Raw genomic sequence first — 19812 nt, 5'->3', positions numbered from 1 at the left:
CCTGTTATGCTGTCAACTTGTGGGCCACATCCTGACTGATGGCAGCCCATTCTTGCATAATCAATGCTTGGAGTTTGACTGAATTTGTGGGGTTTTTTTGTTCACCCGCCTCTTGGGGATTGACCACAAGTTCTCAATGGGAATAAGGTCTGGGGAGTTTCCTGGCCATGGACCCACAATGTCGATGTTTGGTTCCCCAAGCCACTTAGTTATCACTTTTGGCTTATGGCAAGGTGCTCCATCATGCAGAAAAACACATTGTTTGTCACCAAACTGTTCTTGGATGGTTGGGGGGAGAAGTTTCTCTCAAGGGATGTGTTTGTACCATTCTTTATTCATAGCTGTGTTCTTAGGCAAAATTGGCTGTGAAGCAACCCCACACTGAATGGTCTCAGAATAATTTACTGTTGGCATGACACAGGACTGATGGGGGCACTCAACTTTTCTTCTCCAAACAAGGTTTTTTTCTGGATGCCCCAAACAATTGGAAAGGGGATTCATCAGAGAAAATTAATTTACCCCAGTCCTTAGCAGTCCAGTCCCAGTTTTCTTTACAGAAAATTCCTGTCCCTGATGTTTTTTCTGGAGAGAAGAGGCTCTTTCCTACCCTTCTTGACACCAGGCCATCCTCCAAAGGTTTCACCTCACTGTGCATGCAGATGCACTCACACCTGCCTGCTGCCATTCCTGAGCAAGTTCTGCACTGTTGGTGCCCCGATTCCGCAGCAGAATCAATTGTAGGAGACGGTCCTGGCGCTTGCTGGACTTTCTTGGGCGCCCTGAAGCCTTCTTTACAAATACAGTGGAAATGTTGTTTATGGTATAAAGTTAATTTTCATGGCAAAGAGGAACTTTGCAATTAATTGCAATTCATCTGATCACTCTTCATATCATTCTGGAGTATATGCAAATTGCCATAATTAAAAACTGAGGCAGCAAACTTTTGAAAAGAATATTTGTGTCAAAACTTTTGGACACAACATGTTAAAAGAAAACAATTTGACCATCTCACTGAAAGGGGTAAGCAAAGCAGCTGGTAAAAAAGAACTGTATCCTACACTGTCAGAGCAAAATAGTAAATAGATGTGCAGCTATTAATCATTGGAAAGTTGTCCAGAGGTTGCAAATAATGTACTTGCACTGGCCATGGCCACAGTGTGTATATCTGCTCATGTGCCAAAACCGCACATACAGTAAATAATTATGGCAATGGGTTTACCAAACCCTTGGGTAAAAAAACTATATTACAAAATAAATGAATACAGTGTATCAGTGTCCACATAACATATTAAAAAAAACCCTATAATAAAAAAGCAGTCCTTGGAAAAATGTGAGAAATCCTCCACCAAGTGAAATAATGTTGCAGCTTCAATGTCACCAACAACTAGTGTTCTCACTAGCTGCTCACCCTAATGCCATGAGCCCTACATTATCAGTAGGGTCATGAAAAGCAGTGTTTGTCCTTAAAGGAAAATTAGATGGAGTCAACCGTCCTCACTCCACCTAGTCTCCTATAGCCAGTAATCAGCTTCAACACTCACCAGTGTAAATGTGGACATGAAAATAGAAAATATCCAGTCTAGTGCTCTCTGTTTAAGTGTTTATTAAGAAGAATAAAATAATCCACTCACAGTACTAGGCACTTACATGTGCCAGGAGAAAAAAGCATGTATCCGTATACAGTCTCACATAGGTGGCAACATGAGGACTCCTGGCTCCAAACTCCATTCCCTATACACGTTACGTACATGGGTGTGGACTTCATCTGTAGGGGTCTGCTCATGTGCACCACGGTACCCGGAGTACAGCTATAGCTTTTTTACTTTTCAATTTTAAAAAATATATATTTAATGCCAAAACCTTTATAAGTTTTGCATAAGAGCAGGAGATGATTAAAAACCTTGTCAATTCTTTTTCCGCAAGCTAGTACTCAAGGGTGTAAGAATACATAATATAGTAAACATTTATCAGTAGTCCATCCCAGAAGGCTCCATTCCTTCTGGGGGGAACAGGTGTAAAAGGTCTCTCAGAGGTAAGGGTTAAGCTATGAAAGGTGGCACCTAGGAAATGAGTTAAGGACAAGATGCCGCTCTAGGATCTGATAGCCAGAATTGCCAGTGGTCATAGAATTTATCTAGTGTCAAATAGGAATGCCAGTGATAGGTGGTAATTAAGCATATCAATAGTGCTACGGAGAGTAGGTGCATAGACCTGTTTCCAGAACTGGGCAATAGAGAGTTAGGCGGCAATGAGTATATGTGTGATGATAGGGTGGAATTTCGGGGGACAGTTCAAAAGGCATAGGGTATAGTCCGCAGAGAGCCCTTTGTGGGGTTGAACTAAATAGGTAAGTACATTTTTTTTTGGGGGGGGGGTTTAACTTGATTCTGTCAGCAACACTCTTTCTATCCTAAGACAACAATGCTTACTCACTGTACTGTATCTATTGAGCTGCAGAGTTGTTGTCCTAGGGCAGTGCATGTTTTAGGACCACAAAATGCTCCCTCTCCCATAGGGGAACATATAGGACTTTGGTCTGTAGTTGACAGAGGTGACCTGGGCAGAGCTGATAACACTTCTAGCAAAAACAAAAAACAGAGCATGCCGGAACTTGGGAGCCTATTGGATTTCTGGAGGATCAGCGGGTATTTTTGCACTTATCAAATAAAAACAACAAAAAATTTTTAATAGTATGTTTAACATTCCAAAAGGCAGCAAATAAAAGTTTGTTGTTAGGCTTAATAGACAATTTAACTTCTAGTGATGAACAGAGTGAAAATCAGTGCATTTAAAATGTTTAACAAATTTCTACCACAGTTGTGTACCAAAACAGAGCAGTTCTTTGTATCTGCTTCAGTATTTGTTCAGGTACCATTCATTTGGGGTGGAGTAGTTAGCCGTTCTGAAATTTTTTGCAATTACCGAACATGATTAATAGCCACCTTAGAAACTTTTTAGAGGCAATTTACTTTAAAACATTGATATATATGTCACAGATGATAAATATTCTTTAGTTGGAAAGTTATAGTAATTAATTATATGAGATTTCTGCTTTGTGTAAGGAGTGAAAGGAACCAGAAACTTTTGTGTTTAAAGAGATTCATTTTTAAAAGTAGAAAAAATTGCAATATACTAGCTATACTTTACACAGCAATTCTTTTCAAACTGAAAGATGGTTTTTGTGTGTAGGAGACAGAGAGGAGCTTGTCTGGGGTCCTGTAGGTCTGTCTACAGAAGAAATATACAGTTTTTAAGGGTTTCTACAATTCTCTAGGCATACAGTATTTCACAAAAGTGAGTACACCCCTCACATTTTTGTAAATATTTTATTATATCTTTTCATGTGACAACACAGAAGAAATTACACTTTGCTACAATGTAAAGTAGTGAGTGCACAGTTTGTATAACAGTGTAAATTTGCTGTCCCCTCAAAATAACTCAACAGCCATTAATGTCTAAACCGTTGGCAACAGAAGTGAGTATCCTTCGTTTTATGGATAGTGTAGGACCCACTGATAATGGGGTACTTTGACGCAGTGGTGGGCTTAAGCACGATATGGCCAAATGGTGTGACCAAATCCCCATTTTTACTCATTTAGATCAGGTATCAGTAGCCTTGTTATATTTGAAAGTTACTCCTTATGTATGTGTGCGCTATCCTCTGTGTTTATATATGCATATTGGTCTTTATAGCAGCACCAGCTTTAGAAATGTTTAGGGTGTGCCCCCCCCCCCAACCCTTTGTTGTTATATAGAGATAGATAGATAGATAGATAGATAGATAGATAGATAGATAGATAGATAGATAGATAGATAGATAGATAGATAGATAGATAGATAGATAGATAGATAGATAGATAGATAGATAGATAGATAGATAGATAGATAGATAGATAGATAGATAGATAGATAGATAGATAGATAGATAGACAGATACACATTGAAAAGTGTTTTTAAAGTTATGATTTCCAGTAATGCCAAGCAGGTATCAAATATGTTATCTTGTAAAATATTGAAATACACCCTTTTCCCTTTCCCTTAACTTAACTTACTTTGTAGCAAAGTTCTAGAAAGTTTGCTTATTAAACATTTCTTGTGCAACTTTTTCAAATTGTTACCAGTTTTGTCTACAAGTGAAATAATGAAAGAAGCTGACACTATACAAGAAGTCTTGTCTCAGTCAGCTGGACAATTAAACTCTTCACAGTAGTAACACTTGCTGGTTTCTGAAGGACTTGCAAACAAAGAAAAGTAGGTTTAATTAAGAGTGAGATTTCTCTTATTCAGACTTGTTTGTAGTCCAGCCATAACCCATCGTTCCTTTGGCTTGGAAAATAGCCCTGATTGTACACAGTTTTCTAAGGCTCCTTTCACATGGAGCGGAATCCAACCAAGTGGATCTGCCTGCTCTCCGGTATATCTCACTGAGCAGGCGGATGTCAGGTCTGTGTCCGCTCCACTAAGCAGAGCGGACACAGCCCACTGCTATCTATGGGGTGATCAGATGGAAACAGACTGCATGTCCATTTCCATCCGATTGTTATCCGATCTGATCCACCGGACAGAGGGCAAACAGATCCCCATCAATGTGTTTTTAGCTGACAGGATCGGTTAGGATGCCTGCAAGTGACAGCGGGCACATGTTTGCTGACATCCGCCCCTCCATAGAGAACAATGGGTGCTCTGATCTGGCAAGCCTGAAAAACAGACAGGCGGACCTGATCGGTCAGCTGGTGTGACAGGAGCCTTACACAGCAAAATCTCAGTGTCATTTAGTTTGCAAACATTTACACCTGTAGTTGTGGGTTCTGCACAACTCATTGAAAATATATATTTTATATTTTTATCGTTGAAAATCAGAGAAACCCTGACAGTTTACATGAAAAACTAGGTTGTTCTTTCTAAGTGTATCTAAAGGCTTTGTATTAATTTATAACTGGAATGTAGCTTCTGCCTTCAATCTACAAATGATGAAAATCATCAGTTGTGGAATGTTTGTAGAAATCCTAAAGAGGCTGAAATATAATAAAGTTCCTTTCTGTTTAAAGAATGAGTGTGCTTTCGGTCAAAAATACAGGTTGTATATACAGTATGTATAAAGGGCTGCTGGCGTACTGGAAATATATTGTTGTTGGATACATTTTCACAAAAGAAATGCTTTCTCCAGCTGCTTAGCCTGCACAGGACTTTGAAGTGTCTGACAGAGAGACAGGGGTGGAGTCTGTGTCTGACTTGGTTAAAGATCCCACCCCTGAGGTCCTCCTGTGCTGATGAGCCAATAAACCTTTTCAGTTATTAGTTGGCCATCTTAAAAATAGTATTAAAGCCTTTTTAAACACCAACATATTAGTAATAATTACTTTTGCACAGTACAACAATTGATTCCTTCATAAATAGTTAATAAAAACATACTTTTCTAGCATGGTGCACCCGAACCCTCCTCCATCCTGTGCACCGCTTCCCAGAAAGTCTTGTCAGAGATTGCACAATACTAAGCTTAGTGCTATTCATTAGCTTACATTCATCAACACTACATGTCCCATCTTGCAATGCGCCAGTGTGCATGTGATCCTGGGCTTGAGAAATAGATTGTTAATGTGGAGACACTGCACCCTTTAGTCCTCCCTGGGAGTATTAAAGTAAGGGCAAATCCATCTGGGCTTTACAGGCCAGCACACACGAGACCAGCATAAACTAGTAACAGAACCAGTGGAAAACATTATGGGCTTGATTTACTGAAAGACAAATAGGTGGGTCACTTTGCAAGAACATTTTCACTAGAGCTTAGTGAATGAGGTGAAGCTCATTCATTAATGTTCAAGTAATTTCTTACCCTTTGCAAAGGGAAATTTCTCCCCATTTACTAAGCTCTGAGGAAAATTCCCTTGAAGAGTGCAACTACCCTTTCAAAATGCGAAGATTGTGTGCAAAAACTGCACCAAAACCCCTCCTGGACTATGAAGACAGACCAAAATTGTAAAAAGACTTGTTTTATTAAATTGTATAACTATATAGAAAAGCATACAAACATTACATCCATAAGAAAAAAAGATACAAATAAAAACTAATACCCATTATACCGCAGAAGTGCGGCACCAGCCTGATGGCTTATTACGGGCGGCCGCACTTCTGCGGTATAATGGGTATTCGTTTTTATTTGTATCTTTTTTTTCTTACAGAAGTAAAGTTTGTATGCTTTTCTATAGATTTAGGCTTCACACCTGAGAGTATTGTTTTCAGGCGTTTCTTTGGGCTTTTTTCAGGTGTTTTTTTGGGCTTTTTTTTTTTTTTAGGCGTTCTTTCAGGCTTTTTTTGCAGGTGTTTGGAGGAAGGCATTGACATCTAACAAAAACACTTGTAATCTGCCAAAAAAGAAGCTCCTGTTCTTTTTTGAGCTTCAGGCATTTTGCCTCAGGTAACAAAATGCTCAGATGTGAACATGGGCCATTAAAATGAATGAGATTTTGCTTGTTGGGCGTTTTGAGACTTCAGAGATGAGCGTTTTACGAGCTGAAAAATGCTCAGGTGTGAAAAGGGCCTTATACAATTTAATAAAACAAGTCTTTTTACAATTTTGGTCAGTCTTCGTAGTCCAGGAGGGGTTTTGGTGTAGTTTTTGCACACAATCTTCACTTTTTCAATAATATATTGGACATTCTCTTTAAAATATATACCAAGTTTCCTCATATTATATAGTTTCTACCCTTTCAAAATGAACAACATGTTGGCCTTAGTACATCAACCCTAGTAAGACTAAGTGGTTGATTTACAAAATGCAGATAGGATGTTCACCTTGCAAGGAAATATTCCTTAGAACTTCGTAAATGTAGTTGAATTTCAGTTTGCAAAGAATATTCAATCATGTGCATAGAAAATAAAAAACAACATTTTTGTTTGCACATTATTAGAGAATGGAAGTCAACAGAGTTTCACCTCATTCACTAAACTCTGGGGAAATTTCTCTTGCAATGTGCAACAACTTCCCTTGCAAATTGAACATTCTATTTGCTAAAATAAATCAACCCTTTCCAGTCTGTAGGTCTTAGGCTTTAGTATCACTTTAACCACTTGCTGATCAGCTAGTTTTACTGTGGCAGGTCGGCTCTTTTACAAGAAACAACATACCTGTATGTCACTTTGTGTAACAGATAGTGGGGGCGTGCGCACACACCGATTAGCTAGAGTGGGAGCCATTAAGCGGGTCCGGCGGACGCAATGTCAGTCAGCCACACGTGATTGCTCCCCATAGAGACAGAACGGCGATCTGCCATTGTAAATATGGCAGCCCATTGATTTAGGCTCCATTCGCACCTGGGCATTTTTGAGTGTTTTTCAGCTCCAAAAACGCTAAAAAAAAACGTTCCAAAACGCCCAACAAATAAAACCCCATTCATTTTAATGGCCCCTGTTCACATCTGAGCGTTTTGCAAAACGCCTGTAGCTGAAAAAAGTACATGAGCTTCTTTTTGGACTGATTACCAGCGTTTTTGATAGATGTCAATGCCTGCCTCCAAAAACGCCTGAAAAAAACGCCTGAAAATCGCGGTAAAATCGCGGTAAATATCGCGGTAAACCGCTATGCTCAAGTGTGAATGCAGCCTAACTGTCAGAGATGAACACAGGGATCCCTTGTTCCTCCTATTTAGGAACACAGGCCTCTGTGTTGAGAGTACAACCCCCATACAGTTAGAAAGCACTCCCTAGGAGAACACTTATACCTTGATCGTCCCTGGTGTTAACCCCTTTCCTGTCAGTGTCATTAGCACAGTAAGAGAGCATATTTTTAGCACTGCTTACTGTATTAGTGTCACTGGTCCCCTCAAAAGTGTCAGTTAGGTGTCCGATCTGTCCGCCGCAATGTCGAAGTCCTGCTAAAAATTGCTGATCGCTGCCATTACTAGTAAAAAAAAAAAAATAGGTCAAAATGACATAGGTCTATCCCTAGTTTGTAGACACAATAACCTTTGCACAAACCAATCAATAAACACTTATTGAGATTTTTTCTACCAAAAATATGTGGCAGAATACATATTGGACTAAATTGATGAAAAAATCTGATTGTAAATTTTTTTTTTATTGGGAATGTTTAACCGCCTTGGCGGTATGTGGCTCGGGGTTAATTTTCAGTACCAAAAGCGGTAACCCCGAGCCACACTCGGGATTACCCCACAATGTTACTCACCTTCCCTGCGATCCCCCGCCGTCCTCCCTGGCGTCCTACCCGGTGTCCTCGCACTCTCTCCCCACTCTGTGCACGGCCGATTGCCGACACTTACCTTCCGGTTCTCTTCCCTGCGAGCGTTGCGACGTTGCAAATTCAAAAGTGTAAATACACTAAATGTCATGATACAAAGCTGTGATCCTAACGGATTACACTGTATCATGCCATTTCAGCCCAGGATTGCACCTGGATACTTTTCCAGTGCCCGGCCTGTGCTTTTCCAGTGCTTTGTGCCTGGAAATTTTTGAACGACCATGGCGTCCAAAAAGCATTTTTTTTTGCGCAAAAGAGCTTTTAGACAAACTGGAAAACGGCGACAGCGAAACTGAGTTACTTGAAGAACTGAGCTATAGCAATTAGTGGGAAAATTCATCATCAGGTACGGAAAGTGATGAAAGCGATGATTCTGATGTCTCTTTCTGGCACATCGCTTGTGGAATTTGGGAAGAATATCAAATGATTCTTCAGAATTTCCAATGGAGCTATGTGCCAGAAATAGACATCAGAATTGTTGCTGTCCTCATTTTCTGTACCTGATGATGAATTTTCCCACAAATCGATTTCGCTCAGTTCTTCAAGTAACTCCGTTTCGCAGTTGCTGTTTTCCACTTCGTCTAAAAGTGATTTTCCACAAAAAGAACGCTTTTTGGACGCCATGGTCGTTCTCAATTTACCAGGCACAAAGAATTGAAAAAGCACAGGCAGGGCACTGGAAAAGTCCCCAGGTGCAATCCTGTGATGAAATGGCATGATACAGTGTAATCCATTAGGATCACAGCTTTGTATCATGTCATTTAGTGTATTTACATTTTTGAAATTGCCGCAGGTTCCACCCCCTACGTCGCAACGCTCGAAGGGAAGGGAACCGGAAGACCGGTGACGGCATCGGCCGAGCATACAGCGGAAGGACGGCGGGGGAGGACAGCGGGAGGATGGTGGGGGATCGCAGGGGAAGGTGAGTTTTCAAATGTACAGAACAGATTTCCATACAAAATAATGGTACTGATTTCAGCACTTAAAATCTGAAATAATCATACCGCCAAGGAGGTTAATAACAGAAAGTTAAAAATCTAATTTGTTTTTTTTCAGAAATGGCTCACTTTTTTGAGTTTTGCACAAAAAATAAATGCACAGGTGATCAAATACCAACAAAAGAAAGCTCTATTTGTGGGGAAAAAAAGGACATCAATTTTATTTTGTACACAAGGGGCAATGGTCTGGTTCCCACCCAAGCACGCCTCCATCCCAAATTACATATAAATATGGAGAATTGGCCCGCGGGACTTTATATGAGGTGAGTGCTAGTGGCTGGAGAAGAATTATTAACACAATATATATGTAAAACAATATGATTTATTACATTGTATAAACAAGTGTTGCGAAATAATGATGACATGTAAAAAATATCACATAGCATAGCTCAATGGCCATAATAGCATAGTGTATACAACATGCACAATAGTCAAACACATAGTATAGGTAGGTGTCCTGGTGTGGCCACTTGGTTACAAAAATGTCCTGAATAAAGTATTAGAGTTCCATGGTGGTGGATTGTAATACACAAGGACTGACGCGTTTCGGGAGCTACAACTCCCTTCTTCAGAGATCAATGTATTGAGTGTATCTACAAAAAAACAATGCGTTTGAGTAAATATTGAAACTCGTAGGAATTTGATAAAAAAAAAAAAAATCAAAAAGTATTCATGATTCAAAAATTCAAAACTTCAAAAAGAGTATGAGGTACTCACAGGTTAATGGAACTAAATGGAGATTGGACTCCCGTGTAGGGGCAGCGGTACAGAGTCTGACCCGGGAGCTGAAGGGTCCTATGGAGAGCAGCCAGAGAGGGGGGGTCCATGGCAGATAGGAGGTGAGAAAATGATGGGAAGATGAACCTTCCAAATCTGTATTGTGAGTGAAAAAAGAAAAATGAAGGCAGGGATGGGATGGAAAGAAATGGTGTGAAAAGTGAGAAAATTCCAAGCTGGAAACAAAAAAGTAGGTGTGGGGAAATAGGAGAGTGCATGGGCAGAAAGTGAATGCCACCCTCCCAGTGGCATTTTCCTCCTTTGGGTCAGCACTCTTCGCTCACCATTTCTTCTCCCTATTTCCAGGCAATTTGCCATTGCACACGGCCACCATTTTCTTCTCTACTCCCTCACATTCACTTTCTGCCCATGCACTCTCCTATTTCCCCACACCAACTTTTTTGTTTCCAGCTTGGAATTTTCTCACTTTTCACACCATTTCTTTCCATTCCATCCCTGCCTTCATTTTTCTTTTTTTCACTCACAATACAGATTTGGAAGGTTCATCTTCCCATCATTTTCTCACCTCCTATCTGCTATGGACCCCCCCTCTCTGGCTGCTCTCCATGGGACCCTTCAGCTCCCGGGTCAGACTCTGTACCACTGCCCCTACACGGGAGTCCAATCTCCATTTAGTTCCATTAACCTGTGAGTACCTCATACTCTTTTTGAAGTTTTGAATTTTTGAATCATGAATACTTTTTTGATTTTTTTTTTTTTTTTATCAAATTCCTACGAGTTTCAATATTTACTCAAACGCATTGTTTTTTTGTAGATACACTCAATACATTGATCTCTGAAGAAGGGAGTTGTAGCTCCCGAAACGCGTCAGTCCTTGTGTATTACAATCCACCACCATGGAACTCTAATACTTTATTCAGGACATTTTTGTAACCAAGTGGCCACACCAGGACACCTACCTATACTATGTGTTTGAATATTGTGCATGTTGCATACACTATGCTATTATGGCCATTGAGCTATGCTATGTGATATTTTTTACATGTCATCATTATTTCGCAACACTTGTTTATACAATGTAATAAATCATATTGTTTTACATATATATTGTGTTAATAATTCTTCTCCAGCCACTAGCACTCACCTCATATAAAGTCCCGCGGGCCAATTCTCCATGTTTATATGTAATTTGGGATGGAGGCGTGCTTGGGTGGGAACCAGACCATTGCCCCTTGTGTACAGAATTTAGGGTGGAAGACACCCACAAGTGCCCATTTAATGATCTGGTTCCTCCTCCCTGGCTGAAGATTTTATCCTGGTGTAACCCCTGTTTTTTTTCTCTTTTTTATTTGAACATCTTTTTTATGACATACTCTCTAACATTTACAGGTATTTTTACTTTTTTAATTTCCTATATGTGACCCGTTCACATTGATGCTACATCCCCTTTGGATTTTTTGGATTCCTGTGCATACAGGCGACGGCTGCCCTGACTCCGGGAGCTGCGATGTGTAAAGAGGGAGGCTCCGCCCCCCTTGCTGTCCCCGCTCCTCCCCTCTCTGGGACGAGCGGGTCCACCTTCACATCGGCGTCATGCCGCACATGTGACGTCGGCCGTCAGTGATCACACTGACGTTACCACGCCATTTGCGTGCCTACATCTGCGGGAGGGGAAGGTCCGCCTTTAGCGTTCTCTTCCTCCACGAGGTCACGGATGAGCCCTGTCCTGACCCGCCATTGCCCGCCGCATGACATTAGGATCCCAGGCTTGTGACTGGTTTCGGGGATACATGGTAGGTGGGGCACCAGATCTTCATTTCTTTCTTTCTGCACCGTTCCACCCTCCCAGTGGCATTTTCCTCCTTTGGGTCAGCACTCTTCGCTCACCATTTCTTCTCCCTATTTCCAGGCAATTTGCCATTGCACACGGCCACCATTTTCTTCTCTACTCCCTCACATTCACTTTCTGCCCATGCACTCTCCTATTTCCCCACACCTACTTTTTTGTTTCCAGCTTGAAATTTTCTCACTTTTCACACCATTTCTTTCCATCCCATCCCTGCCTTCATTTTTTCTTTTTTCACTCACAATACAGATTTGGAAGGTTCATCTTCCCATCATTTTCTCACCTCCTATCTGCCATGGACCCCCCCTCTCTGGCTGCTCTCCATGGGACCCTTCAGCTCCCGGGTCAGACTCTGTTCCGCTGCCCCTACACGGGAGTCCAATCTCCATTTAGTTCCATTAACCTGTGAGTACCTCATACTCTTTTTGAAGTTTTGAATTTTTGAATCATGAATACTTTTTTGATTTTTTTTTTTTATCAAATTCCTACGAGTTTCAATATTTACTCAAACGCATTGTTTTTTTGTAGATACACTCAATACATTGATCTCTGAAGAAGGGAGTTGTAGCTCCCGAGACGCGTCAGATCCTTGTGTATTACAATCCACCACCATGGAACTCTAATACTTTATTCAGGACATTTTTGTAACCAAGTGGCCACACCAGGACACCTACCTATACTATGTGTTTGAATATTGTGCATGTTGTATACACTATGCTATTATGGCCATTGAGCTATGCTATGTGATATTCTTTACATGTCATCATTATTTCGCAACACTTGTTTATACAATGTAATAAATCATATTGTTTTACATATATATTGTGTTAATAATTCTTCTCCAGCCACTAGCACTCACCTCATATAAAGTCCTGCGGGCCAATTCTCCATGTTTATATCAATTTTATTTTGATACAGTGTCGCGCGACGGTGCAATTGTCAGTTAAATTAACGTAGTGCCGCATCGCAAAAAATGGTCTGGTCATTAGGGGGTAAAACCGTCCGGTCCTTAAATGGTTAAATATGCATTTTAACATGTATGAAATTAAAATGGTTGTGAATATTTAGGAAAGCAATAGCAAAACGTATGTGGGAGTAACAGTGCAGGGGGCTTTTTGTTATCATGTGTACTATGTGGTCATCATATGAACCTTTTGCATATTATATTGTTGATTTTATTAATATTTTTTTATTGCAAATTGTTGGTGCAAAGAGCAATGAGTGAGTCATGATGACCAATTAGAATTAAACTTTAATAACCAAATAGATAGTCGATGATTTCTGTTTGTGTCTCCTTGGGCAACAAATATAATAATTTTCCCTTTGCAGCTTTGCCCCCTTGTTTTGGTAATTGTATTTTGGCTGTCCTCCTTATTTGAAGACAGTGTCCAAAATATCTAAAGTTCTTTGTTGCACGCATCTGAAAAAATATATGGAAAATAATGGCTAATATCAAAAAGTTTTAGTAAAGGGTCATTTCTACTCCAATCCTTGTAATTACCCTTAGATTTATGAAAGTATGTTTAAAGTACTCTTTGGATAGGGTATGGGAGAGTTATAACCCCATGCCAGGTTTTAATGCTGCTATCCTGGATGACCATTGGAAACCAAAAATGTTACAATTATCCCTGCAATAGAAAGTGGGGAAATCTTTCAATGGGGACGCCTATTGTTGAGAAGACTGCCTAAGGCTCCTTTCACACGGCCGCTCCGCTGCTTTCCGTGTGTCCGCAAATCATCCTATTTTTTTGCGGATGATTTGCGGACATCAATGTAAGTGAATGGCACTGCGGATGTCAGCGGAATACCATCCGTTGACATCCGATTTTCCTCCTTTCAGTTCTGTTCCGTTTTTTGGAACGGAACAGAACCCCATTTTTCCATCCGTGTAAAAAACGGAAAGGAAGGAAAATCGGATGTCAGCGGTGTCATCCGCTGACATCCGCAATGCCATATACTTACATTATGTCCGCATATCATCCGCAAACGGATGGGATGATATGCGGGCTCACGGAGCGGATGACAGAAATGTCATCCGCTCCGTGGAAAAAAAAAAAAAAAAGTCCCGCAGCCGACCTTTCACACGGAGCGGCCGTGTGAAAGGAGCCTTAAGAACATTTGCTCTTGTTTTGTAGATATCAGGCAGGAAGAAAAGTGAAATCACCCCATAGACAAAGAAAGCAAAAAAAAAAAAAACCTGACAAGGATTTTAACCTTTTTCTTATTGTATTAATAAAGTAATAGAAAAAAAAAAAAAACTAAAGAGGCAGCATTTTATGTCCTGACATTGAAAGTGTTTCATCTTGTCTTTCTTTAACTTTATCTGCTCATATGATATAGCCGAAATAAGTGCAGTTTAAAATAATTTTGAATGATGGTCCTTTTTTTTTCCCCCAGGACGCAATTCAAGAATTGAAGCTCAAGTCACACCCCTGATACCAGCAAAAATGGCCAGATTAGCCAAATCCCCAGCAGTTACTTTTGTGACTAGTTTGGCAGATCACGCATCAAAGGGTAGGTCCATTAAATACACTGCAGTCAAAATTGTATATAGCCTTGGAATGCATGCAGAGGAAATAGTCTATCTGACCTGTTTTTTTTTCTTTTTTACTTAATATAGTCTTTGCTGTAATGCACCATACCACACATTGCTGCTAATTGTATGTTCTGGGAACACTAGCTGCTGAATCTTGTAAAGTGCTTTCTCTAACTCCACCCATTATCGTTGCTGTCCTGCTAGGTGAGAGGGCAAAGCACACAATCAAATTCTAACAGGTTGTAGCCAAATCTAGAAGCACACATGGAAGTTTGCCAAAAAGTGGATAAAATGTGTTACGTTGAACTCCAAATTAAGGAAAATTGAGGCAACTTTTTAAAATTAAACAACATTTATTAGGCAAGTTCTGGTCTTTTTTGGTCTGTCTTTTTTTTTTTTGTGTGCCTTTTTTGGTGGTCTTCAGCCTTTGTATTCCACTTAGTACAGTTTTCCATTAAGATAATTAAATCACTTTAAATTACACATGCATGTTTTCTGTACCTGGAATTAGAAAAATCTTGGGCAATTCTGTTTAACTGAAGGTAGACCTGCGAAAAAATCTCAAAGACCATGGTGAATTGAATCTCCTAATCAATGCAATAGAAGTATACCTCCTGATTTCACCTTCTTGAACAAGTACCAATTAGATGATTTTTCTATTATAGCCATATAATAATTACAGTAAATGCATTTTTTTGTTTTTTACCTCTATAGCTCAGCTAACAAACATCTCTGTGCTACTTTTTTTATTTGCACTAACATTTACACTTTCAGGACAAGCTTTTGGGGAGTTCTCCTTGGTCCAAGGAGTACTCTTGGCCAAGCTAACAATCTCTGGCAATCTTTTTTCATATTTCCTAATTTTTTCATCTTAATGTACAGCTAGATGTTGTCAGTAGATCTTGCCATTAAATGTCTTAATGATGAATGAACCATTTTTTCTGAATGCTTCTATTTTTCTGTTCTTATGCTGTATCCTTATTTCACTTAGTCATGTGACATGGTCAGGATCACTTTCATGATTGTATATAGTAAAAGTTTCTTCTTAAAGTGGTTGTAAACCCTTACATACACCCAGTGAACTAGCATTAGGTGAAAGACAGAGATGAAACAAATCCTCCTAGATAAGTTGTAGCTGTGTATCTGCAGTCTTTTCTTCTGTAGATTGTTCTGAAAACACAAAGATGAAAGGATTTCTTCTCAGCTCTAGCAGTAGGGGGCAAGAATTTGAAGTCGTCACAGAGACAATCTCAGTGAGGACAGCTTTGAGCCCTGATTGGTGGGAAGGGTCAAACCCCACTTCACCATATGGAAAACAAACACAGCTGTGGACACCAGTAACAGGCTGTGTGCTGAAGCTCCCTCGTCATCACTTTTTTTGACTCTTGTCATCGGGAAAAGCTGCAAGAAGTGCTACATGCTGATAACAAAGGAACCAGCAAATAAAATCACACTCAGAGCTTTGGGGGGGAGGCAAATACGCAGTACAGTATCACTTTAACAAAGAACAATTAACTGGCTAATAATGGGGTATCAGTTTTTAGAAAAATAAATTTCTTATGGTTTTTAGCCTTTCCACAAATATTGTCGTAAAAGCCTAACCACTAACAAACTAACTAGACTGAGGAAGAGCCAAAATGTCTAAAATGTTTAATTCCTTCTGTACCTCATTGGTGTTGTGGCCATCATCAGGACAGGAGGCCACAGACAGCAATAAAAACATTATCAGAAATGCTAACCTTTCCTCGCTCTACTAAAGATCGGTTTGTGTTCCTATCAGATGAATCACCCTTAACTCCCTGTCCTGACTGAAAGTGAGGGGATATTCACCCATTAGGAACGCAGAGAGCAATCTTCCTAACCCTATCCAAAACAAAATTAAAGGCTAAGTTTAACTTTTTTTTCTAAATTCCAACTTTCTTGTGTACCAATATACCATTAATGTTCCAGAAAAAAAAAACCTTTTGCTATATGCTAACATTCCTCCATTGCTTCCTGCTATCTGTCCTTTCCAGAAAAACTGTTAGAAGACTAAGTAAGTACTTCATCAGCTAACCTCATTGACACACACACACCCTGCTCCTGCCTTCCACCTGCAGGAGATTGCTCCCACCCACCTCTGCAGTTACATGCAAGCATTGCCAGTGAGCACTGATCTCCCTTAATACATACCTAGTGTGTGTGCTGATCAATCATGTTCTACCATACCTTTTTCTTACATAGATTGTTCATTTGGAAGAGTGTGCAGGAGCTGAGCAATCACATAACAGCCTATGTGAAGCAAAGCTGTAGTATTAAAAACAGAAAAAAATTGTCCCTGGAAGTCTTTAAAGCTCACCATACACTATACAATCTGATTGTACAATATGCTTTGGATCTATCGTCAACTATGTAGTGCAAGGACCTGCATGATTGGATAAAGAGTGATAGGATAGATAAGTGTATCCTTCAATTGCATAGTTCTGGAAAATCTAAAGCCATACATTACACATTTTTTGATTAACCAGCAGATTGAATAAAAAAAAAAAAAAAAAAAGAGCCGATTCCTCCATCCACACACTATTGTGAATGAGGCAATCACTCACGCTGAGTTATTGTATTCTACCTTCTTTGCCAGCAGCATACAATGAACAGGGTTGCTGTCTATAGCCAGGAGCACTGATCGTTTGGGAAAAACACAACTTGGGTACAATCAGCTAGCCCATACATGGATCAAAATTTGTCCAGTCCCTGCTGAACTGGCCAAATTTCAGTGAATGTATGGTCGGCCTAAAGGAGATTATACAGAAATTGTATATCATATGGATACCTTTGTACACCTAAAATTAACTAATCATGCTTTTTGGTGCCATTCATTTTTTGACAGCAATGACTTCTTCCATAAATAACATTGGGCAAGGTATTATAATAACAAAGGAAGTGAATTATGTTGAGGATCACTGGGTGAAAATAATGGAAAAGAAACCTAAAAATTATATTTTTGAGTTTATATATTTAAATATAAATTTCTGGTACTTTAAAATGCTGGTGTAGAGGGCTTTTACAGTAAATCGTTGTCGCCAATAATTTAAGCTTTTTAATCAGTATTTAGCTGATAAAATGGTCTTTCCGCATTCCATTTTATCTTGGTAATGGTCCTGTCATTTTAAACAAGCTGCACATCAAATATTCAATGCGATATTGTACATTACATGCTAGGCTAGAGAACTGTACATTTAATCCCCATTGTTGTTACAACTGATACAGAATGAATCCTGTGGAGAAACATTTTATCTCAGTAGCTGTATGAATATGGTTAAAAATGACTCTTGCAGTCACCTTGTTTAGACCAGTTATGTAAGATTCCCTCTAATTTATTCCAAACTCCGATTTGCATTTCAGTTGTTTTTCCCAAATTTTCAGTTTTCCTCTGCGCTAATGATAATTAAATTTGCAATTTACGTTGATGCAAAGGAGCTTACTCACTCATCTAGGTCAAATAGAAAAGTCAATTTCCATGCCTAATGCATATAGAGGTTGAAAATATGCTGACAAAATGGGTGAATTTTTATGGTCTCAATTATGCCACTAATGAGCCCACTTTAAACCAATCACCCCTCTCTATGATTGGTCTAGATAATGGCATTAGATGATAATTATCAGTAAGGATTTAGCCTTTTGATGTTTGGTCAATTGCGGAGCAGGGAGGATAAAATGATATTAACAAAACACAAGCTGCTAAGAGGAGGTATATGAAAGATGCGATGACCTTTAATTACTAGCAAGAATCAAGCTTTTCATCATGGTAATGTATGTTCTTTTCAGAGTGTTTTCTTTAAAAATTGAACAGAAAATCAAAGAAATATTGGTTAAGCATGCTGAGTATGTTAGTAAATGATGTAAAAAATGTATACTTCAAATAAAATCAGAAATGTAGCTCCTTTAGGCCATGCTCTGACTGTGGTGGATCACAAACAGGGATTTCTTGTAATGCAAGGCTGGCAGGGCTGTGCACTTCATCCTATGACCATAAACAATGATCACTTGCTACCTGTTGAAAGTAATTAAAAAATTATTGTCTTTATGGATATTCAAAAACTGGATTTTAGGACTAGGCACACACCTGCCGCCAAACTAAATAGAGGTGATGAGGCCCACCCTTCTCTCAGAAATGTCTCACAGACACAAACAAGATTATCTCTCACTGCAGGATACCTATTAACTGCTGGATATTTACCAATGTATATTTAATGCTACAATACATTGGAAAGGACAGGCTAGAAACGTCTCTGTACACTACATGGGGAAACCAGTCTGTGAGCGTCTCTGTACACTACATGGGGAAACCAGTCTATGAGCGTCTCTGTACACTACATGGGGAAACCAGTCTATGAGCGTCTCTGTACACTACATGGGGAAACCAGTCTATGAGCGTCTCTGTACACTACATGGGGAAACCAGTCTATGAGCGTCTCTGTACACTACATGGGGAAACCAGTCAATGAGCTTCTCTGTACACTACATGGGGAAACCAGTCTATGAGCGTCTCTGTACACTACATGGGGAAACCAGTCAATGAGCTTCTCTGTACACTACATGGGGAAACCAGTCTTTGAGCTTCTCTGTACACTACATGGGGAAACCAGTCTATGAGCTTCTATGTACACTACATGGGGAAACCAGTCTAGGAGCTTCTCTGTACACTACACAGGGAAACCAGTCTTTGAGCTTCTCTGTACACTACATGGGGAAACAAGTTTAGGAGCTTCTCTGTACACTACTCAGGGAAACTAGCCTATGAGCTTCTCTGTACACTACATGGGGAAACCAGTCTATGAGCTTCTCTGTACACTACATGGGGAAACCAGTCTATGAGCTTCTCTGTACACTACATGGGGAAACCAGTCTTTGAGCTTCTCTGTACACTACATAGGGAAACCTGTCCTTGAGCTTCTCTGTATACTACATGGGGAAACCTGTCTTTCAGCTTCTCTGTACACTACATGGGGAAACAAGTCTATGATTCATAAACTTCTTTGTACAATACATGGAAACAACAATAGAAAAACTTCTCTGTGCACTACTTGGGAATCATGAGAAGGACAGTTCTTAAACTTCTCTGTAGGCACCACATGAGAAAAAATGTTCAGTACACAGTCCAAAAGCTTCTCTGTGCACTTCATCCTATGACCAAAAACAATGATCACTTGCTAACTGTTGAAAGTAATTAAAAAATGATTGTCTTTATGGATATTCAAAAACTGGATTTTAGGACTAGGCACACACCTGCCGCCAAACTAAATAGAGGTGATGATGCCCACCCTTCTCTCAGAAATGTCTCACAGACACAAACAAGATTATCTCTCACTGCAGGATACCTATTAACTGCTGGATATTTACCAATGTATATTTAATGCTACAATACATTGGAAAGGACAGGCTAGAAACGTCTCTGTACACT

General features: G+C 39.7%; 1 protein-coding gene across 1 annotated transcript in view; it reads left to right on the top strand.

Moving 5' to 3' along the window:
* The window catches only part of TCERG1L (transcription elongation regulator 1 like), a 417427-nt gene that overhangs the window by 220768 nt on the left and 176847 nt on the right, over positions 1-19812 (top strand). Inside the window, exon 5 of the mRNA XM_082267390.1 lies at positions 14234-14350. Coding sequence (XP_082123516.1) covers positions 14234-14350 — 117 coding nt within the window. The remainder of the gene's footprint in view (positions 1-14233; positions 14351-19812) is intronic.

Source organism: Pelophylax lessonae (assembly GCF_965119305.1).
Source record: "Pelophylax lessonae genome assembly, chromosome: 9".
In the NCBI taxonomy this organism is placed as follows: domain Eukaryota; kingdom Metazoa; phylum Chordata; class Amphibia; order Anura; family Ranidae; genus Pelophylax; species Pelophylax lessonae.
This window is presented reverse-complemented; position numbering and strand designations above follow the sequence as displayed.